The following is a 24,301-nucleotide window of genomic DNA, read 5'->3' on the forward strand; positions in this document are numbered from 1 at the left end:
AACGAAAAACTATTTTACTGTGATGGTGACGGTAACCTGGAACAGACTGCCCAGAAAGCTTGTGGAGTCTTCTTCTCTGGAGGTTTTCAAACCTGCCTGGATACGTTCCTGTGTGACCTGATCTAGGTGGACCTACTTTAGCAGGAGGATTGAACTAGATGATATCTAAAGGTCGTTTCCAACCCCTACCATTCTGTGATTTTGTGATTCTATGAGTGTACAAGGGTCATTAGGCATTGAGGGCTAGAATGACTTGTGTGTGTATCAAGGAGAGTGGAAGACAAGAGGGGGTTGATTCAGGAGTAACGAGTTTATTCTCTGAGAGAGGATATCCCTGAGAGGATTATTACTTAAAAGTACAGGGCAAAGTTGATTTGGATAAAAACTAATTATCAAACAAAAAATGAAGCTATTTTTGGCGTCTTCATCCTCCCTGCAAGACCTTGGAGACTCACATTATTCCTTGTGTTCAACCTAATAAAGCAATGACCCACATAGGGGGGAAAGGAGTTGATGGTAATTATTTCTGTAAGTAATAGTGCCCAGTTCATAGAAGGCAGCCTAAAATTAGGAACTCAAGAACAAAATGACATGAACAGAAGAATCTAAAAGTCATAGGACAGTTAGGCTACTTCTCCAAATAAACTCAAACAGGTTCGTTTTCCTCATTTGAGTATGTTTGTTCAGGGAATGTTCTCTTTCCACCTTTAGTTTTTAAAGGTGAATAGAATAAAGAGAGTGAGACGAAACAGCACATAAGGAATTTATGCACCAAATCAGTGTGGATTCAGTGGCATGGGTTCTTGAGAGTGACAGCTCAGTGTCTGAGTTCAGGTCTGATTACGTGCCTGGTGTCTGCAGTAGGTGTGATGACAAGTAGGTTAAGAGCAATCATGCTTAGGTGCTTTAATAACAAATGTCCACTCCAGTTCAGAAGCCAAATAGGAAATAATGGCTAGCTTACTTGGAAGTAAACTCTGATTTACTGATTAAAAACCTAGAAAGACTGAAAAAGCAACATCAGTTTGTCTAAAGAGAATACTGAAGTATTTAAGTACAGGAGGAAAGGCTTGTGGATGCATTAATATTTTACGTGTCTTAGACTTAAGCCTAAGAAGCTGAAGTGTATTGTGAGACATAGACAATATTGATTGTTTTCATTGAATAAAACTTCTTGGTGAAAGGAGAGCTATAGTTTACTCACTTTCCCAGGGAATATGCATATTTATCTCTCATTTCTATTTCTCAGGAGTCTGTAAAAATATCGTACCTTAAGAAAAGTTCACATAATACATCATGCTTGTGAAAAAAACCCCAAAAAACTACCTTGATCTGATAAATTTTGCTCCCATTACAGATCCAAACTCACTTGTAAGACATTCATATAAAGAAAGCACTAAATGAACAACAAATGATTTTACTCTCTCAAAGAATATGAGCTAATTCTCTAGGGGTTTTTTGGTTGTATAAAACATCTAAACACATAAACCACACATTATATCCATTATAACAGGCCTAAAGTCTGTTCTGTCCATTAATATATACCACCTATTGAATTTTATGGCATGCATACTATTCTCTGTGTGTGTGTGTGTGTATAATCCTTCCACATTGCAGTATGCATGAGCAATTTAGCGGATATAAAGGGGACAGAGAACTGTTGGTTTTCTCCAAATCTGCTGTACAATTGCACTATAATGGATGCAATAAAATGAAATGGGCAAGGGAGTTCCCCATTATTCAGTGGGAAGGGAGCATCCCCTTCGCTGCATGTGACACTGGGCTGCTCAGCAGCATCTCTGGCAAAACTGTAGCCTCTGAGCTCCTCCCTATCTAAGGTACATTGGCATTTTGTGTTATCAGTTGTCCCTTGGCCCTGCGATGATCTGCTTGCCACGTCTGGCACAAGGACCACAAGAGGGAGGTAGTCGTCATGAAATAAATGGTAGGAGCTTGCTTCTGATACTCTGTACACAGAAGGAAAAATCTGTTTGAATAATTAAGGATTCCTAGATGTGACTACAGATGAAAGCAGATAAAGAACATGGTTTTGGCATGACGGTAACAATCCGGCTCAAGCAGGGAAGGCTTTGCATGGAACTTGACCAAAGAGAAATTGACTTTGGCCACTTGTATTACAGCTCCATATAGTGAAGCAGAATGATCATGGCTTGTATTAAGCAGATAATAATGAAGCATTGTAAACAAAGTCAGGATGCAAGTCCAGGATAAAGCGGGAGCTTTAATGAGGTCCAGCTTGCTGGGAGCTTTTAGAAGTGTCCCTCGCTTACTTACAAAGCCAGAAAGCAACAAAGGCGACTCTGACAGCTGCGAGAGTGTCTGGTTTAGAAGGAAGTTTCATGTGTGGATGACACCAGACTGGCATTCAGCTTTTATGTACTAACTAGCTCTGGTCGTTGCTGGAACTCTGAGCATTCTGCACAAACTGTCTCACCATAATGAGTCTCACAGATAATAATTTTTCACAAATCAGATTGACACCATCCGCTTCTTGGGTAGGCAAGGCTGGTTCACCATGGTAAATAGCAGAGGTCAGCAGAGTCCATGCTGTGTTTCACTACCCATGGTCAGTAAGCAACCTACATTCTGAAAGGGCAGGATAAAAAACTGATTCTCTGGATGTATGGATGGTCTGAAGTATTTGCAGCTATGCTAAAAGAGCAGCCAACAGCCATGTCAGACAGCTAAATCTGATGCACCCTGCTCTAATCACACTGCAATCACAGTGGACTCTTCAGGGTCTTCAAAAAGGAAAATTAGACTTTAATTTTTTTTTTATTCCAGAGAAAGAAAGGGTTTGAGTCGCTTATAAACTTAAACTGCACAAGTATATATACACTTGAGAAAAATGCCTTTTAGCCTTTGAGATTTTTTCTTTGAGGTAATTAAAATTATTTTTTCACATCTGTGAATGAAGATCAGCCATTCTTTAAGTAATTATCACAATTTTTAGACTTCTCCTAAGTAGTATTAATTAGGTGATTGGTATATTTAGACTTTTACATCTCCGTGAGAAGAGTTGTTTAGCATACCTAATGCTCTGAAAGCCTTGAGCATATTCTGTGTCATGTAGGACTTAAGTGCAGGGGAATTGTTTGAGGATCCTGTTGGAGTTATCTATGGCTGGGAGGGAGCAGGGAGTTACAGGGTACAAGAATTGAGGAGCAAAAGAGAGAAGTGTGGAGGGTGCAGATGAATATGCTAACTCATACACTTCATGCAGCAGATAGCTGGAACATCACTATAGTTCTACTGATGCAAAGTAGTGTGTTATTTTGCAGTGGTGACTGGTTTTCATGTACAAACCCCTTAATGTGTCAACATGTATGTGCTGATACTATAGCAGCAAGCAACTGCAGTTCTTTCTGCCCTGTTATTTTGTTTCCCATGATTCTATGTAGGTAGCTCTTCTGCATTTCCCTTTTATTTTGCATGGATTATATACATTAAAACATGGTAATTTCTTAATCTAAGACTCAAACTGTAATCTCTCCGGGGCAATAATCATCTTTTATGTTGGACTTGCATGAGAGGCAAGGAGGTGGTCCTGGTTCCTCAACTGTGAGCCTAGAAGTGACTGCAATCTTATTAGCAGCCAAGATAATAATAACAGTACCCAGTGCAGTAGTGCTGTGCCTCTAAATTGGTTCTTTTGACATTGTTTTGCTTAAGAAACAGTAATCCTATAAATGCCTTGACTGCCCGTTGCTCTGATTATAAAAAGCAACTTTTCCCACTGATGGAGTCATAAATAGATGGTAGAAAACGAAATACTATTTGTATGCAGAGGCATGTCTCTGGTCTCCACCTTTTCCTTTCCATGTGTCTCACTGTTGGAAGCTACACACACCTATCAGCTGTTTCTCTTTTTGCAGGAGAAAACAGAGAAGGTTACAAAGCAATGTACCTGGTCACTTGACCAGACAAAACTCTTCACACAAACATGCTGGAACAGCTTCTCAAACCTCAATGCCATTTCTGTGTGCTGGTGCTTTGCACCAGAGGCAAATCTATCACTGCCAACCTCAGCTCCTGCTTAATTGCGACACAGGTGAGAGGGCATGGTTACAAAGAAGCTGGCAAACGAGGATAGTGAGAAAAATGAAGTGAAGGGGGCAGGAACAATTGACACTGCATGAAAATGAACCAGATTTGCAACCCAGAGAAACAAGTTTCTAGGGGGAAGTGAATAAGAGGCATAGAGTACGGGGCTTTCCCTGACACACGAGTTCTTCCCATGACACTGCTCACCAAGGTAACACTAAAGTTAGCTGGCAGGAATCCTTGACATGCTCAGGGTACATAGGGGATTTAACTGGATTCAAATAGTCAGCTTTATTTGCCAAAGGAAAAAGCCTTGCTTCCTTTTGATGATACACACCCAAAATACAATGAGGTTTCATTTGAATAAATAAATTGGCAACTATTGCTCTGGAGACTCTGAATGTGAACCAGCAACAGCAGTGTTAAGCCATTTCAAAGCAGAATGAAAATGTTTTTCACACCTTTTCATCTTTAATTTAGATCCATTTGAAATCCAAGTACCCTTCTATTACTAATTTGTTACGGCAATATTAATTAGTAGTTTTTCTCCACAGCAGTAAGAATGCTGTTCAGACTGAGCGAGATAGATTAGAAAGACCACAAGATTAGAAAAACAATCTGTAAACCGGTCAGATGCAGTTGAGGGTCACCTTGATCTCCTGAAACGAGCACGCTGCACTTGGAAAGCCTGTGAGTGTGTGGATGTATTTCTAACAGTGCAGACTCATTAGGGCTGGTTAGGTCAGTGTCCTTTGATGTTGTCTCCAGTTTTGGAATATAAAAACATTAGCTCCTAAAGTGGGGAGAAAGAATTGTCAGCCTTCCATAAAAACTGATAATTGAAGAAATTGCATATTATTTGATGGACAACATGAGTTCAGAACAACCATACTACGAAACAAGGGGCGAGATTTAATGAGTTAGAGAAGGCACACAGTGATACCTTGTAATTTCCATTCTCCTGACTCACTTTATCTCTTCCATTACTTTAGCAGATCTCCAGGCTACTCTGATCATCATATCATTTGCACTTCAGTGGCATAGCACAGATAAGACATCTGGTTTGAGGAAGGACAGTAGCTGGCAGATTGATGGGCAAATCTTGTGACTATTACATATGCTTCTTGGATTATCTCAGCTACCTTCTGTTCACCTTATACAGAGGCAAGAGCTCAGGTTCACCAGTTATTATTGTACCTGTATAAGAATCACAAAAGCAGACTAAAGCACTGTTGATGGCAGTAAAGAAGCCACAATCTCAATTATTTTGGCTTTAAATAATGAAACTTTAAAATTTTCCTGGTATAAACTGTGATATGCTTTTGGGGTTTTTTTTTGTTTTGATATAATTTTGCAGCCAGCCCAAATACATTGTGGAACAGTCACAGGGAATGAAATCAGAGGTACAGTGATGTTCTTTCAAGAAAGCATTGGTACTGTAAAGTGCTCACAACTTCCTGGTGGGTTTTCAGCATTGGCAGGTGAGGGGCAGAAGAGATAGCTGAAGAAGCAAGCTGAACTGCAGCTGCCCCAGGGAATCAATCTATTTCTGACTTTGCTATTCTGGTATTTCTTTGTTTTTGCCTGAATCAGAAGAGATTAAGGTGGTAGGATTTTACATCTATGCTGTGCATTTCCTGGCCACTCAAGAAGCCTCTTGTGTAGGCAGCACCTCTCAGGAGAGACTAGAGGATATGGTGCTTCTTTTGACATCTTACATTGAATCTCCCTTGGTCAGCAGGAAGAGTGTCTGTCAGTCAGAGGACATGCCTGAGGTCCAATGTGGGGGATGCCAGGCCCCCGGGGAGCACTGATGAGCAAGGCAGAAATGTCAATGACTGAGAAGCCTAGCTCATAAGGACATCTGAACTTTTTTGACACTTTTTTGACACTATGAAATCTGTAAGTTCACCACAACTGGGCTACAAACCTTACAAGACTTTTGGCTTTCCCTATTTCCAGGCAGGCTGTAATGTGGAAAAGGCACATTCTGGCCTCCTGACACTGATAACAGCAAGGGGAACAGGAACAGAGACATGCAAAGCTAGAACACTTATTGTCATGGGTGACCACTGAGATAAACATACTCCTTTATTCTACAAAATACTCAAAATATAGGTGAAACTTATAGTTGATCTTGTATGTCTGTCCCTACTATTAATGAGTTAGCTATCTGATATCCTAACAAATACAATGGAGCACATGGAAAGAGTGAATGTTTGGATAGGACAACAGCTACTCCTTATTCTGTGAAGAAATCAAAACTCCTCAATATTTCAAATTCAATCCCTGAGCTTTTTGGGTTTCAGGGTGCTCTCCTGCTTTTAAAGACTTTAGGATACAAATCAAGCTGAGCCTCCTAAGTAGGAAGAGCTTTGAAAATGACTTGAAATATGTCCTTGAAAATGTGGTTTGCAGAATATCAAGAAGACAAAAAGAGATGAAAGGACATTTGGAGCAACTGGCTCTGACCACAGCTCAATGAGGACTACAAGCTACTCAGTATGGTTAACACCAGGTCGCCTGACCAAACAGCCAGATAGGCTGAGTGAAGCAGTGAGCAAAGACAGTCACTTGATGAGATACTGCATAACACAATAAGAACAAGTACAAATGCTTCTGGATTTAATGTTTAAGCTATAGTTCAGATTAAGTCAGTGAAAATACATTTCTTGGTTTCAGTGTAAGTTGAGTTACAACTCAAGTGAGCAACACAAATGCAGGTTTGGTGTCACAACTACTATGTCTATTGATGAGAGTAGCTAGTAAGGAGGTCAGCAGAAATCAAGTGTTGAGGCTCATCTCTCAATGTGCTGAATGCTGGCATTAAAAGTGCTTGATTAATCTTTTAGTTGGACAATACGTAATCACTCAAAAATACTGACAAAGTTCAGTGACACCTTTTCGCTGACATTTATGCCTCTAGAACAGTGGGGAGAAGAAGATAAGGAGGGCAGAAGTCTTCAGAAGGGAGAAAAGGCCATAAAAATGGGAATATGCACTGAAGAATGACTGAAGAATGTGTCACCTAGCAAACAATTGAGGAGCCGGGTAAGATGTGATATTTTAGCAGAAGATGACCATGAAGCCAAGCAACTGAGGAGTTGCTTGGGAATATTTCAGAGAGCTTGGGAACTGAGGCAATGACATATGTAGTGCAGTTTCAGAACATAACAAACCACTGGTCAATGAATGCATGGTATTTATCTGCTGGCCCACCCAATGAAGTTCAATGGGGACAGCAGTGCAGCCAGCAGAACTTTTATATCCTGTTAATATTCTTTTTTATATCCAAGTGGTAAAGTTCCATGGGGAAGGATAAGCATGTTCATCAAAACAAAGTATTTTGGGTTTTAATAGAATTAATTTGAGCAGGAAACATCACAGATTTCTCTTCTAAAAATCTTTTACTCCAGTGCTACTTTGGAGGAGTAGTGGGAGGATGGAACTACCAGGTTGGCCAAGGCCTGTAAATGCCTGTAAAGCACTCTGTGAAGATCACTGTTATTATTAAATGGTTTTATTATCTTACTGGCTCATTGTGTTTACAAACAAGATTTAAAAGGAAAAGGTATTTTTAATTTTTTTCCATTTTTCATGTCTCATTGGAAACACAGGAAGGAAACTTCTTGGTCAACAAATAAATTCCTGGGTCCTGCAGGCAAGCATGTCACCTAAAGAATTAATCTCGTATTAAACTCCAACACCTAATGAACATATTTGCTAACGTTAATGAGAATTGCTACTAATAATTTGCATTTACACACTACTTAAGGATCCTGAAGTGTTCTTTCATATAATATGCTCATTTTTATTGCAGGCATATTGGATTTAAATGACTTGCCTAGGGTGTCACAGCAAGCCAGCAGCAGAATGACTCTTAGTGCTCCCAGTGTTTTGCATTAAATCCTGGACATTAACAGCTCCCTTCATAAAGGGAGCTTTGTAGCCATAGATCATCTCCTGGTGCTGGTGGATCAAACCTTTTATGATAATGCAAACCAATCAAGAAATTATTTGAAACCATGTAAGGTTTCCCAATAACTGTAAATCCTAGCTTCCCTTGAACTTAGAAAATTGACACAAGTCTGAGTGATGTTAGGATAGCCTTTGGCACATGACCGACTATGACATTTTTACGTCCTAAGCATGTACTTTAGATCTATATTTTCTGTATGAATGCAGCAACCTCTATGTTTGTTTCAGCAAAACTTCAGAGATTTTGTGCTGTTGAAGGCATATTTGAAGACAAAGAAGAAAACCAACTGCAAAACTGAGCCTACAATGTAGAAAAATCTTTAACTTTTCTAGCATTACAATTGTCTGGGGAATTTGCTCTGACATAGGCACATTCCTTGTCATTGCTGTCTCCTCTGAAGGGTACTGTCCTCATCAAAAGTCAACTCTAAAGCAGAACATAGGGAATCTTTTTGTTCATGGGCTTTCTTCTGTCAAGAAAGATGCAGTATCACGAAATGATCTGATTTTTCTTCCTGTGTCAATGTAATCATTCTCTATAACAGATTGAAACATTGGTATTTCCCCCTACATTTTGTTCTCCTATCTATGCCTTCTATGGAAAAGATTGCAAATTGTACTGAGTAATTTCAGGATACGATTTTCAAGCTTTTGCCTTAGGCATCTGCCTCTTTCTTTGAGAAAAGAGCTATTCTGTGGCACAGGACTTGCTATAAAATCAGAGGAGCCATGTGATAGAACAGCTATCGTGATACCAATCCCATCCATCAGAAGAGTTCCTCCAAAGTGATGATGACTACCCAGGAGCTCTCACCTGTGGCAAATGGTGACATTTACTCCTGCTGGGAATGTGGCTGGGCAGACGAATGTTAAAGAGGGCCTGAAGGGCTGCCTGTGCTGCTTGACCCTTGGCCAGCTTCTTGCTACGTCCTGAGCCTTCGAATGTTCTCCCATCCACTCGCACGGCCATCACAAAACTCTTGATGTGCTGCTTCTCCACCGTCTCAGACAGGCAGACGTACCGCAGGCCCGACCGCAGCTCATTGAGCAACACCACTGGGTTCTTCTCACTCTCAGCCTTGGATGCCATCTTGTGCTTGTTTTGCTTCCCGTGGCCCATTAAGTCCAGCGTATGGCAGAGCAAGCGCCCGTGTCGATAAGCAGTGGAAAGCAATTCGTTATTAACGGGGTTATAGACTGAAAAGTCCTCGCTGTGTGTGGATGGTTCAAACTCCTTGAACAGAGTATCTGGAAAGTCTGCCTGATCAGAAGTAAAGTCTGTGGATGGGTTGATGCAGTTCCCCATGGCAAAGTGAGCTTGGCAGGCATTGGGGAACTGGACAAATGACTTCAGAGCCAGCTCCGCAGCACGCATTTTGGCTTTCTTTTTTGTGGGCCCTGTTCCTTCAAACGTAAGTCCATTTACTTCCACAGCAACAGCAAAGACTGGAGCATGCACTGGACCTGTCTGGGAAACCATTTTATATTGTAAACCTGGCTTAAGTTCATGTAGCTGAACCAGAGCGTTCTTTGGCGTCACTGACCACGAGACTTTCTTCCAGATGAGCTGGAGTTTGCAGAAATGGCCATTATTGCCTTCCTCTAAAGGTCTTTTTCTCTTACTGCTAGGTGTTCCCCCTCTTGCTCTCTCATTAGAGGATATTGGATGATCCTCCAGGTTGCCAATGTTTCGATTTTCCTTTACTTCTGCACTGCTGGTACCTGACAGTAAAGAAAGAAAAAACTCTCATATTACAGTTATCATCATAGTAGCTGACATTATGCCTAGGGCTGGCAGAATGGCCAAAAAACAGAAAAAAAAGTTAATGATAGATATCCGTGCTCAGCCTTTTTTGGGCATTTTCCTCAACTATCTATATAATGATTGGCTTATTATTTATAGCACAGATTTTCTGAGTGTGCTGAATGTTTATTTGTCCCTAAAATTTTATTTGCATTAGTCACTGGTCTCTTGTTTTAAAAAAGATTACATCACTCAAAGATGAAGCATCACTTATGACATGTGACTTAAATGAACTACTGCATTCACACTGGATAATTGCTAGCAGAAAGTGAATAGTTTGCAAAGTTCCCTTAGGCTGAGATTTGTTCTATATGTGGGTGAATGATTATGAACACATTATTAAAAATCAGAAATTATTCACAAATGATTCACAAACAGAAAAATGGGCAAATGCATTGAATATTCTCTTTGCAGTGAACACACTGACTGTCTCTTGCACCGTAGGCTCTTGTATTACTAACATTGTGAAACCAGCCTAAGAAATGATCTGACAGATCTTGCTAGCATTTGAAACAAGAATATGGTCTGGACTCAGATTGCAGTTTACTAAGTGAGCATCTTTCTGTCAAGTTCAATTGCAGATACTCTTAGGTCCTCTACCAGCAACAATTAATATTGCAAAAATTCTAGCTAAATCTAAATGAGATTAGCAAGATCTGGAGCCTCGTGATGGGTGTAATTACTGATGTAAAGAATGACCTATGTCAAAGAAAAGCAATGGGAGAGAGTGACTGACAGTAGCACTGGGAAGGGAATGAAATGACAGTGGGGAGCTATAGAGGGAGCACTCTCTTGCTGTTGAGCCAATGAATCACACATTGCCCTGACCTATGCTTGTGCAATGCCCATGCTGTGAGGCAGTGCTCTTTGCTACAGCAGATGCATGACTGAGAATGGAAATTCATCTCACTAACGTCCTGAATGAGACAGAAAATATGTTGCTGTCTAAATAAGCATCCTATAACATTTCTGTCTTTTCTGGTAAGTTTGTTTAGATGCATTGCATCTCTGAGACATCCTCCAGTCTTCTTGCTTGTTCCTTGGGGCAGAGACAAGTTGAAGAAACAAACACAAGTGTAAGCAACCCGCAAAGCAGCCCATCTCTGGAGTGATGAACCTGATTCCTTTCGAGCAGAGCACTGTTTGGCCACCTGCTCTATTCTAGCTAGTGTTTAGCTTGGAGCCTACCCATGGTTTGTTACTGACAGACTCAAGCATGTCACCTGTGCAGGCTGACTGAGTCCCAAGCAAAGAAAAGTTCCCTGTGGTCCTTAGATGACAGAGAATGGTCTTCCTGCTTTCTGTGGGACCATGGCCATATTTGGCTTGCTCTCTACCCTGATGCATAAGCTCACTGTAAGGATGGAAGGGGTGAGCTGCTAGCTATGCCTTGAGGAACTTCTACTGGACCAGTGTGTCTTTGCTGCAACCCAGTGTTAACATCAGGATAAAGGGAATAGGAGCCTGCAGAGAATTATGTGGAATCAATCATCATGATTAAAAACTTCCTTTATATTGTGATGAGCCGCACTTAAATACCAAAATACTTTTCCCCATAAGAGTAGTAAGTCTGCACTAACTCAATTTGTTCCACAGAAAGCATGAGTAAAAATTGTGTTTCAATTGCATGCATGGAGGCCCATATGCAGGACTGAGTCTTTAGGCTCCCTTTCCAGAAAACCCTTCAGCACACACTGAGCTTCCAGTCTGTGTCTAAGTCTCACCAAAGTTACTTGCAGAGCTATGTGTTGCAGTGCTTTCCTAAGGCAGAACATAAAATGACAAATTAAGGTCTTAGTAATCAGTTAAGTTTTACTTTCTGAAGCTAAGGGAAGAGAATGAAGGCAGGTGAGGAAGAAAGAGAAATACATAATAGAAAAAGAAAAGTTACATCATATGGCATTCAGTTGTATAAAATGTGACATCTTTAAACCAGCCTCTTTGGAAATAAGATATTTAAAAGGTCAAGTTAACTAAGACACAAAGATAACGTGGTCTTTTCTCATTGAGTTCACAATTCTATTTATGGAAACTCTGATCTGAGGGTGAAGGAGCTGCCAACTTTAACTTTCCTCTATTTAGCCTGGCAGTGGCTTTGGCCAGCCATTTTCCATTGTGACCCTTTCTCATGTTTCCATCCCACTCAGAATACGCCTCTTTGGTTGTTTACATTTAGAAAATAAAGATGAAATATTTTGACTCAGACATACTTTTTAGCAGGAAGCAGTTTTGGTTCTGTATTTCACACCTCCTCTGTCATCTTACCTAATAGGTTTTTACAGAGACAATTATGGTACATAATGATACTGTAGTCAGGAAGCATGAAAAGAAAGATAGCTCTTGCTTCACACAATACTCAGGTTTCAAAAGAATTTGTATTGATTATGCACCACTGAATAGGAAAACTCAGAGCGTTGTTTGTATTTACAATTCATATTGTCTTATTCCAGCTGCTTTTTCTGTCATAGTCAAAGAACCACAGATTTGTGAACATGAATGTGTGACCTTACCATCTCACCTTAATAGCCCTCAGTCAAACAGTGGTTCACTTAAACCACGGCAACATAAAATACACATTGTTTGTCTTACATTCAGTGTGTGACATTGTCTAGTCCAGGCTTTGGAGTTTGCATTGATATAGTGAAAAAGATGCAGAGATGCAAGTGTAAAACTTCCAGAGATCAAGCCAAAGGGTATCTGGACAACGTTGGGCATGAGCGATGGTAACGTGCCTGTACTTACAGTGTGTTGTGGCCTAGTCAAAATGAAGGAAACCCATGCAAATATCCTTACAGTCAACCAGATTTCTAGAAGACTTAATCCTGAAACATCAGGAAATAGCTCATTTCTTTGCAGACCTCAGTGAGAGTTGCAGCAGGCCAAAAGTCATCATGACATGTAAATCAGAGGCAGCCTAAATTCAGTGACTGCCTCAGAAAGTCTGTGAGCCTGATGGGTTTGTGCGATACCCAGCAGATGCTGGGCAATCTGAAATTACTTTATACTTTTAGGTGTCTTTGAAATAGGAGGTCTTTGAAATGTGTCTTTTATGAGACCTCTGTGTAGCAGACATAAGATTACCTCTGTAATGGTGGCATATGTACTTCTATTGTGAAAGTCAGACAAAGAAGGCAAATGACACCCAGCTACGTAAGATAAATACTGTAAGCAGCTGTAATAGAACAATCACAAGCAATTTTAGAAATGAAGAGCACTAAAAGGAAAGGGGTAAGTCGGAGGATGCACACAGGGAAAATGCAAAACTGGGGATCATTTTCAGTCCTGTTATCTCTCGTGTCTTTGCTCTTGAGATCCCAAAACACATTCTCTACATTTGAGGGAAAAAAAAATCTCCTATGATGAAAGGTTAGAGAATAACAAAATTGTAAGAGGAGCAAGTTAAAAAAAAGGAGAAAGGAAAATATTGTAAGTTTTTGACAATAGTTTCTAGTTTACTGTGTAAAATTTCTAAAAAAGCCCCACACTTCTGTGTTGTACTATCTCCTCAGGTAACTTTATTAATTGATTTTTGTAGTTTCACAAGCAAGAAGAGACATTGCAATCTTTCTATTTGCTTCAGTAATTGAATGGGAGAGGGGCAAACAGTTTGTGAAACATATTTATTTATTCACTATTCCTCAATCTTCTATCTAATCTTTTATATTTTTCTCCTTTTGGTCATTATGCACAGTAGACTTAACCTAGAGATTCTGCATCATCAAGAGCTTTTCAGAACTATAATGCATCACTAATAATGACACTGCCTGTGTCTCTGGGTCATAAGGGCTCTGCAGAGCTAGCCATCCGATACTCCACGCTACATTTGAAGAGATAATATTGTTCCCGTTGAAGGTTATTCTGCTGCCAAGCCAACTTCCAGGGAGGATGGGAAAGGAGAAGTGGCAGGTGGCATCTTCATTTTGGCTGGCATCTTTACTATTGAATTACAAGGGCTGGTACATTATTGAAAAACTATGATATCCAAAGAAAGAATTTGCACTTTCTGTAGTATAACGAACTTCTGATTCAGCTGATAGGTCCGACCCAGGGAATTAGTCTTTAGACAGTAAACACCTGCTTGCTACCAATACTACAGGTAGAACTTAGTTTTTATTTCTTGTTTTAGTATGTTTTAGTATCCAACCCCTGTCTGACCTGCTTACGTAGACTATATTTTTGCTGTCTATCTACATTACAGTGACTGCAGAGGTTAGAGGGATTGATCTCCATAATTTGTGGCATACTTGAAAGTGAAAAATTTTAAATCAGAAGCAATAGATATGAACCCAGGAGCCAGAGTACCTTTGTCTAAGGTCAGCTGCTACATCAAATGCAATGCAGGGCAGCCTTCTCTTGCAAGCAAGATGGCATTTGCATACCCATTGCATCCACAATGGAGGACTGGAAATTATTCTGCTGGGACTTTTAGGTTTGTATTCATGACTTTAGAATAATAAACTTGTAGCTAACAACAGAAATTACTCCTTCCACTTTTACATGAAAACACATGGATACATATTTTTAAACCTTCCTGATAGAAATCTACTTAAGGGAAACCTGCCACGATCTCTCTCTTGCTGTTGAACACTCCCCTCCCACTCACCGTGTTCAGGCTGTTTAAAACAACATTGTTAGACTTTACTGATGTGTAACACCACACTGTGAAGGCAAGCATTCCCAGTGCAAAAGAGAACAGGACTTTGTTTAAAGTGAAGAATGGAAAATTTGTGAAAGGTAATTGCCATTGTCTTTATCTGTTCCACAATGAAGACACTCTACCTTGTTCACCTTTTTACCTGAATTGACTGCAAAATCTATGCACATCTAATACAGCTCTTACCAATTAGACAAATTATTCAAATGACCTAATGACCTGACTTATATGATACTCAGACTTGGACAGTTTCTTTCCAAGTTAGCAAGTAAGTGTATACAGCAAAAAATGTAGGCAGCCCACAGCAGAAATGGATCTCAGTACATGCCTTCCTAGATCAGGATTAGACTATAGCTTAGCTTTAAGCATGGGAGAAATCCAAAGAATGGCAACAGACATATTTTTCAAAACAAAACCAGAGGGGGTTGACTCTGGCTGGGAGGATTGCCTGAGGCTGTGACTTCTGGAAGGAGTCTTTGTAGAGACGGAGTTCCTGCTTTACCTTACACTGTGCAGTCAAAAGCTCTGGGGCCTCATGCTGCCTGAGGAGGAATTTGACCAACATGCTCATAACTGGACATGCATCAATACACACAATCTGGGACTTGGATTCATCTTACAAGACTGTTGCAGTGTCTGAAATCCATGTGTTGGGGACTATCATCACCATCAGCTTCCTCTGCAGACATTGAGGAGAGGCATACACCTGCAGAAGGTTGCTGCACCAACTCTGTGTGTATGTCAGCATTGCACAATGAGATCCCCAGGAATCATACCTCTTGACAGATGTACACACTAGACTTGCAAGCATTTGTGTCTGGTGATAGTCTGCCTCGATGCTGTGGTATAGTGTAGATGATCAGGGGACTGGCAGAAGCCTGTCTCATCATGAAAGGCAGTCAGGCAGGCAGTGAACAGGGAATGATTATTCACTGTTTCATGCAATCCAAGCACCAGAGACAGCAGGCTTGAAGCAGTAAAAGGGTGCACTTTTTTGACAACACACTAAATCACTCCCTGTTCCTGGCTGTTGTTGAGATCAGAAGTATCAGTGGGCTCTGGAGAGGACTAGATAGATGTATTGATGTTTAAGAAATATGATGTATTCAGGTGCAAACTCTAGCTGAGTAGATTTTTTGCTGGGTGCTAGTAAGATATACCAAGGGGAGCACCATCATTTAAATGTCCTTTTTCTCAGTGCATCACTAACAGCAAATACTGAAGGCAGCATACACAGCTAAACTCCCTATTTCTAGGCCCATGTGACATTTCTTATGTTTTTTTAGTTACAACTGACTTCTGGGAAGGAATAGGGTGGTCGTTTTCTCTCATATTCAAGATAAGGTCTTCATTGGAGACTAATGATTACTTTACCCAAAATTCTATTAAAAAAATGCATAACGCCTGGATACATTTTTCTAGTATTAGTTTATGGATCATAAACCACAATAATAGCATCTATATGCTAATAATCACCAGTTGAAAATTCATCTGTAGTTAACCTGGCATGGCTTCCTTTGTAAAGAAGGCCTAAAGGAATGTGAAACAGGATTTGTATCTGTTTCAACTAGTGAGACTCTGCCTATCAATAGAGCATAATTCTCCGTGAGCAGAAAACTACTGGGATAAGCAAAGCACTTCTCTACCTTGACAGCGTTCTCCTAAGCTCCTGTTTATTTGTTAACACTGAAGAAGATTCCTCTGCTTCTTCAGAGCAAACCACTGAAGCTCTTTAAAATGACAAATTACCACACAGGTACGTGTGTGTTACAGACATTAGTGGGATTTATACAATTACACTAGAAGTGAACACTAAAATATGGCTGATTTTAAATTAATTCATCTTTTCTTTGTGATTTTTATTTATTTTCTTTCTTTTTTTTTTTTTTTTAAGATTCTAATAGTAACACCTAAAATGTGTTCTATGTGCCAAGAAACAAATTCCTGCCTTATGCCTGGAGTGTATGTTTGACCCCAGAGAAGACTAGGCAAGATGACCCCGAAAACAGTGAAATGTGCTATTTTGCTTTCAGCAAACATAGCTTACGCTGTCCATGTGAGCTATTTTAATGCCTGTGCAGGCACGAAGCAGTCTTGGCATCGCAGTCGCAGTAAGAAAATGGTGTTAGTGTTTGGCTTGTGCAAACTTCCTACATTACCTAAAAATAACTAAGTAGCACATTTGGGAAACATTACGCAGGAGGTGCCTGCACAAACTCATCATGTGCATAATATGTTTCCTGCTCGTACTTCTCATACCTCTTCCTGAAAATGTAGCCTCCTTGGGACCAATTTTGAGGGATTTTTAGGATTTTTTTGCCTGTGCTAAGATATGTAAAAACCTGCCAGTCCCTGTGCAGCAAAATAGTGTGATGTCCATGTGATACTCAGCAGCGGCAAATAAGAGGGCTGAGCTTCACTACTTCAACAGCTATTCCCCTTGGTGTCACACCATGATCAAACCAAGGCAGATTAGCAACAACAGTGAAAAAAAACCCCACATTCCTCCCACCAACTGGCTCTAATAGGGCAACATGTCAGTGTGTGTCTGACTGGAAGAGAATCCCATCTGGTAGGTGATACTAAAACTCAAAGACTTGCTCATTTGGTTCAGAAGGCTTCCCTTTTCTTTAATGATTCAAGATGTGTTACAATAAGCAGGGCTGGATAACACACAACAGTTGCTCCTATCTGAAAAATGACAGGGCTTACTGAAGGTTATTCAGTCCTAACAGCACACTCCCAGACTTGCTGTTTTCAAGACTTCACAGCTCCTTCAAACCCAGCAGCACTTTCCTCCAGCTCTGCAGTCATGGGTTCAGGGAGTATCAGTGACTTTGTTCAAGTGTAAGGGCCCATGAGAATTCAGTGGCTACTTTTTGGCTTACATCTACTTATTTAAGCCTGATTAAACATCTCTTCTCAAATGGATTTAGTTTCTTTCTTATTTTTCTTTTCATTTTTGTTTTCCATCTCAAATCACAGAAGTAAAAAAGAAACCAATTTAAGCAGATGGCTTGATCCTGCAGTCTTTATTTCTGCCAAAGTCTTTTGTAATCCAGGAAATAAAAATAGAGGGAAGACAAAGCACTAAAATATCCTGATATTTAGGGATTGTGAGAAAAGCAAGTGAGGAAAATAATGTAATATAAAGAGAAAAAGAAAAGAAGCTCCACGGTCCTGTAAAGCTGTGTATAAAAGTATAATTTTTGTGAGAAGTTTTCCCTCTCTATTTGTGACATATCCTTTACAGCTTCCCCTTTACAGGGTGAGGAGTTGAGATTAATCTCTCCTTTACTGGAGTTTGGAGAACATGTTTATACTCAGTATCAGGGAATTTAGCATTTCACAGGAGGGTTAGGCTTATGGTCTGTCAATATATGCAAATCCATCTCCTTTCCACAATTGCCCCTACACTGTAGAGCTTTTATTTTTGAACTTTATTATTATTACTTTTGAACTTCCATACAGAGAAAAGAGACTGCTTACTTAAATTGTCTTCATCCTCCATGGTGGTTGCGCCGGGACTCAGGTACTTGAAGGGTGCTATAAAGGTTGACAGTATGCTTACTTTTTCTAGAAGAAAACAGAAGAAAAGATACATCTAAAGTCAATATTTTGTCAGCGCATTCTGATCTACTCCACATCTTTTCTCAGATCAAAACGTCTCAACAAGTCCATTTCTTTTTTGTTTTTCCTGACTCTATGGTCTCACCACAGTTTACTGAGCTGCATTGTGTTTATTACAGCTGGTGTGCACAAATACCAAACACACACTCTTCCTGGTTTCTGCCCCATGTATGGCTTCTTGGCTGTGCTTCCTAGCAGTGGTGCCTGAGCACTGCACAGCTGGGAATGCAGGATGCTTGAGCTGGTCCAGCTGGAAATGGGGTAGGCAGTCAGACCTGGGAGGAGGGACACGAGAACGATTCTAATGGATGACACCATCAGCTCATCTCTTGTTTCCTCTTCCTGAAAGAGTCTGAGCCACAAGTCTCAGAGAAAACTCAAAGGTTGATGGCACAAGTGACAACAATGCCTTCTAATTCTATAAAGTGATGATTTGATTTTTGGAAAGCTTTTATGGTGTGGCAGCTATTATCTAAACAATAAGAGTACTATTTGAAATCCTTCTTATTCACATTCACAGAATCACAGAATCTTAAGGGTTGGAAGGGAGTGCAGTTCCTTGTACCTGCAGTTTCGGCTTATCCCACAGATAGCAGATGGCACAGACACTTACTTCCAGTGCTACAACCACACTCTGTACTAGATGCCAGGGCAGACTCAGCAAAATGTGAACTGATACTGATGTATACTAACTCAAAATTTGTCTCAGGAGTTATCTATAGAGAAAAGTTACTGTTAACACAACTACTAGAAACAGAGATATATTGAAGATATGTGTTTTATTTAGTTTGATAACTAATTTATTTAGTTTGTTGTTGAGTTTGTTTAGGATTAATTCCTCTTGACAAACTATGGGTTCTTTGCTGGGGATCAACACTAACAGAGTATCTACTTTAGGTTAGCAGAAGAAACAGAAACAGAAAGGTGATCCATAGCTTTGGAGGACTTAGTTGTTCACTTAAAATTCTTCCCTGCTTAGAAAGCCTCAGTTAGATGGAAATGTTTTGAATTATGTGTATTGTGAACAATGCTGGGCTTTCATTCTCTGGCAGAAGCATCAAAGACAAAACAAGAATATCTTCTTTGTAGTGACACGGGAAAAAATAATTCCACGAGGACTTTCTTTATTGTTGAGAAAATATTTATCTATTGTTAAGAAAATATTTATCTATTTCCTTAAACTACCTGACTGCTAATCTACCACTGGTCTGGAAGGCACTCCAGCTGAAGAGCTCTTAAACTTTTCCAGCAGCACATCTGTTAGCTTATTGTCCTGGTTCTTCCTACATTTGCAAATAATCCTTGCTCTAGTTAAAGGCCGTTATCAGAATCCATCAAAAAATGACTGCATATGTTTGCCCTTAGCTAGGTAACTCTACAGTTCAACTCTATTATGAGAAATCACAGTAAAAGCTGATTGCTCTTTGTTAAGTAAATACAATAAGCAGAATAAAAGATTGCCTGAAGAAAACCTTTTTCAGTCCAGAAACCTTTCAGCCCAGACTAATATATAATTAGAGCACAAATTATCCTCCTTGAATTGCAATTTCATTAAGGGATTGTAGTGATGTCATGAACCAAAAGAATGAAGCTATTTATGAATGCTTTAGCCAAAAGATTTTCATAACTGAATACCTTGACACTTTTCTGCTAAGGCGTTGCTCACTGAGAAATGTGCTATCTCCATACGACACTGTCGCAGTGTGTGAGAATGCTGGGTTGTGATCAAGATAAAGGCTGTTATTCACTCCCAACTTTCTCAACTGCTTCTTTTGACTAAAGCAAAAAGAGCGTAGGCTTTTGGGAACTAATCCAAAGGCTACATTTGGTAAGGGGAATGCTTCAGATGATAGCCATAGGATCAGGGCAGTCCTTGGCTTCAGCACCAGCAACAACTGTTGTGTCTGGATACTGAGATGCAGTGAGATGAAGGTACTCTGCCTCTGCCTGACTGCCTACAGCTGTCAGACCTTCAGGACTGAACCACAAGACATTGGATGTCCCACACAAAGCGTCTTTGCTGAAAAAACTGTTTTCACTTCTCAGAGAGAGTTCACCTATTCACCAAGAAATGAGGACACTTTAGCAAGCTCTTGCTGAGCTTGCTAAAGCTTACTCCTGCTACCAATCAAAAAGCAAAACCACATAGTTTTATATGACACTATTACTAGGTAAAGGAGTACTCTATGATTTATTCTTGATCCCAACCAATTTGGTGCAATCGATAGGTGAGACTTATAAATGTGGATTTAAAATTTATCAAATTGTTTTCCTTTTTGCCTTAAGAGACCTTTTAGCTATCTTAAGGTTTTGTTGTTATAGTTTCCCACCTGTCCCCAAAGACCTTGCTGGTGCCTTTGCTTTGTGTGGCAGAGAAATGGGATGATTTGTGAAATTTATTGCACTCTTGGAGCAGAAATGGTTGGGTTCATGTCAACCAAACTCAGGTAGGCCCTAATAACAGGATATCCTTCAATCAATACAAATGATAAAGATTATAATTTTTCAATCCATTGGTTGAACAATGGAAGATTTATTGCATGTTTGGAAGGAGAATGAGGGCAGAATTTTTGAGTGATGTAGAGAAGAGCCATAGTATGCATGTTGTACAGGTGAGATATTGAGCCTATGGAGGAGGGGAAGATAGATGACAGGATAATTAAATGTAGCTATTTACAAGGAAATAATCTCATTAGGTATAAAACTATTGGTACAATTGTGCACTTCCATCTTTTGCATGTCATTGCTTATTACTGTACATATATCATAGGACACTGCTTCAGCTTTATTGTCAATGGTAAAATTCAGTGTTATTTTTGTTCATCATTTCAGAACAAGATTAGGAGACCTGTGTATTCACACTTTGCAGTCCCTATGTATTTTAGTGTCCATCAGGATTTAGGATTGTTTCCAGGAGTTTGACGAAATCTTATGAATAAAACAAAAGACATGGCTATACGCAAAAAAGCCACACAGAGAAATACCTTTAAAGGTTCTTTTTTTTCCCCTCTTATCCCATTCTCCTTCCACTAGTTTATTTTCCCCAAAAGAAGCAATGACAAGAAGGCTAAAATTAGAGTGGCTGTTTTTGCTTTACAGTTGTAAATGTCCTGTGCATTTGTCTGAGGAAATTATTTTTCAAGGCTAAGAGAGAGGCTTTAAGACATTTTTAACAAAGCATTTAAAAAAAATATTTTCTCCAGAAAGGCAAAATACATAACCCTACATTTATGAGAACCAATACAAGCAGCTATTATTGCTTGCATTACAATTGTACCAAAAGCCTTCCAAAGGACGCAAAGGAGTGATTTCATGAGGGCCTACATAGACAAAAAGGAAGATCCATCTACAATGCAATTGAGAAACAAAGAGCAGATACAGTGGGCTTTATTTCTAGTCACCCTGGAACGGCAATGCAAGATGATAGCACCATATTTTGTAGTGTATTCACTATAAAAACAGCCTTCCACATAATGCCTAGTAGAACTTTGCTTCAGAACGCTAAGCCCAAAAATAACCATTTCTCCCGATGAGAAGCCCTTAATAGGAAGAAACCTCATTCCCCTGTTTTGGGATAGAAAAGGATTTAGTTCATGCTGCTTAAGTATCTATTTTCCAAGAACAGAAAATAGTTAAAAAATAATCATGAACACAGTTTTGACAATAGCCATATAAATGACCTACACAAACATAAAACCCATCAGATAAGATATATTTTGAATCAAATCCAGAAAATTATTTAATCCAAACAATACATCAAAGCCTGGCATATAAAGCAGCCAGGCTTCCACTAAAACTTGCTCTTTTGAGAGGTTGCTCTTGCCCTGTGAATGCAGTCAGAAGACTGGTCACAGGTTCCATAAATACGCTCTTACTGTGAAAACAAAACCACACATATACAGCTACAAAAAGCATTTGTGCCCTTCATATCTATCAGTATTTAAAGGGCATCAGACAACACAGCTTCATCATCAACTATACGAAAGTTCTTCCACTCTCAATCACCTGAATAATAGCAATGGGAATGGAAGGAGCACCACTCTTTTTAAAATCAGGCCTTATACAAGTTGGACAAAATGTCTGAAGAGCAGACTGAGTGGGGTCATAAAAACAGTCTTCAAATACATAAAATGTTGCATGGAAGAAAGAAGCAAACTGTATTCCATGTGCATTAACACAACTGGAAGTAATGGACTTAAATTGTGGCAAGGAAAATTCACTTTAGACATTAAAACTGCTTTGCTAACAGAAAGGACAGTGCAGCACTGGAACAGATTGTTTAGCGGGGAGCTTGAAAAGCCATTAGTCCCGAATTACAGAATCTTAAGGGTCGGAAGGGGCCTTGAAAGATCATCTAGTCCAACCCCCCTGTCAGAGCAGGATCACTTAGAGTAGGTCACACAGGAACTTGTCCAGGTGGGTTTTGATTGTCTCCAGAGAAGGAGACTCCACAATCCCTCTGGGCAGCCCATTCCAGTGCTCCATCTCCCTCATGGTGAAGAAGTTTTACCTTATGTTTCTTTGGAACCTCTTATGTTCCAGCTTGTACCCATTGCCCCTTGTCCCATTATTGGATATCACTGAGAAGAGCCTGGCTCCATCCTCCTGACACCTGCCCTTTATGTATTTGTAAACATTAATTACGCCACCCCTCAGTCTTCTCCAAGCTGAAGAGCCCCAGCTCTCTCAGCTTTTCATCACAAGGGAGATGCTCCACTCCATCCTCTTTGTAGCCCTGCACTGAACTCTCTCCAGCAACTCCCTGTCCTTCTTGAACTGAGGGGCCCAGAACTCGACACAATATTCCAGATGTGGTCTCATGAGGGCAGAGTAGAGGGGGAAGAGACCCTCTCTCAGACTGAAGGGCTGTAGGAAGATGGCTGGCATCTGCAAAACATTGAATCTGTCCTTGGGGCCAACCCCTTTTATCCCTGTGAACCCCAGCAGAAAAACTTGTCCTGTCCATGAGATCACACAGCAGGTTCTAGCTCCAGCTTGGAAAAGTGAGTAGTATTTGCTAACATTAGCTAATCTCTGAGCAGAAGCTTGTGGTATGCTCTTTTGCTTGGCAGCTAATGACTACTATTAATAATTGGGTTTTTTTAAAAAAGCAACTTCTGAAAATAAGGCGGATTAGACAGATGGCTACCAGTGGTTTGCCAGATCAGCGTTAGCAATGTTTTACTAAATTAGTTTCATTTTCGTATTCTAATTGATTACCAGTAGCTATTTTACTTGTCAGAATATTCTTTAATAGTATTCTTTTTAAAACACAATACATACATTACAAACCAGTCCTAAGAATTTTGTTTAGCTTGCACAGAATACGAAATTGCTCAGGGAGGGCCAATTCTGATGCAAGCAAGTAAATTCAGCTGCAAAACCTCTTGAAAAAAACCCTTATTTTCTCTAAAGCAGTGTTTGCAGCTACCCAGATAGTTACATTTTTATAGTTATGTTAGTCTTGATTTATTTTCAAAGGAAGGAATCCAGGAAGGGAAGAGAGCTTGCACATCAGGAAATAATTCTCTATCTTCCTCCTCATAGCTTAGTCAGTTCAGGCTTGGGCTGACAGTGATTGACAGGACAAGGAAATTCTTTACACAAAAGAAAAATACAGCAAATTTGTGGGAAAAATAACAATGTCTTTAAACCACAGCACTTACTGAGAAGGGTTTACAGCCTTCTAAATTATGGTTTGTACAGCTACGATGCTGCATCATTTAGTTTAAGCGGCGTTTCCAGACAGGGATTTACTTGCTTGGTGTCACAAACAGCTTTTACAGCTGAATTCGAGAACCAGCCTTTGAGTCATGAGTTACTGAGTGTGCAGGGCTGCAGTGGCATTGCTGAAGTGCTTTTGGCTTCACGCAAGTGGGAAGGTATTGTATGATGCTCTTCTATACTCACTCTGACATAGCTGTGCTTGGATGCCTGTAAATGACCACTACAGTACCAGTGGGGTTGGGAGGATCACCTCCATCTATTCCCTCTAGCCATGTTTAGAAGCATGGCTGCTCTGAACACCTTCAGAACACCTTCAGGAGGTTTGTGATTCTGTATTGACACAGGAGGAGCTTTGGCAAGGCTGTGTGCCTGGTGCAGGAGTTCCAGTTCAGTGCCTTGCACAGGATAAATTCAAGCCTGCATATATTTGCAAGGGACTATTA

General features: G+C 40.0%; 1 protein-coding gene across 2 annotated transcripts in view; it reads right to left on the reverse strand.

Annotated features, from left to right (window-relative positions):
- Nucleotides 1–24,301, reverse strand: part of ADARB2 (adenosine deaminase RNA specific B2 (inactive)) — a 321,856-nt gene that overhangs the window by 92,833 nt on the left and 204,722 nt on the right. The window contains exons 2-3 of one of the 2 annotated variants that reach the window (XM_061996930.1): nt 17,991–18,077; nt 8,858–9,765 (exon numbers count right to left, since the gene is read on the reverse strand). In XM_061996930.1, the coding sequence (XP_061852914.1) occupies nt 8,858–9,765; nt 17,991–18,077 (995 nt within the window). Of the gene's footprint in view, nt 1–8,857; nt 9,766–17,990; nt 18,078–24,301 lie in introns of those variants that run through there. The other variant, XM_061996931.1, reaches the window with a different exon arrangement.

The sequence above is a fragment of the Colius striatus genome, chromosome 5 (assembly GCF_028858725.1).
Source record: "Colius striatus isolate bColStr4 chromosome 5, bColStr4.1.hap1, whole genome shotgun sequence".
Lineage (NCBI taxonomy): Eukaryota > Metazoa > Chordata > Aves > Coliiformes > Coliidae > Colius > Colius striatus.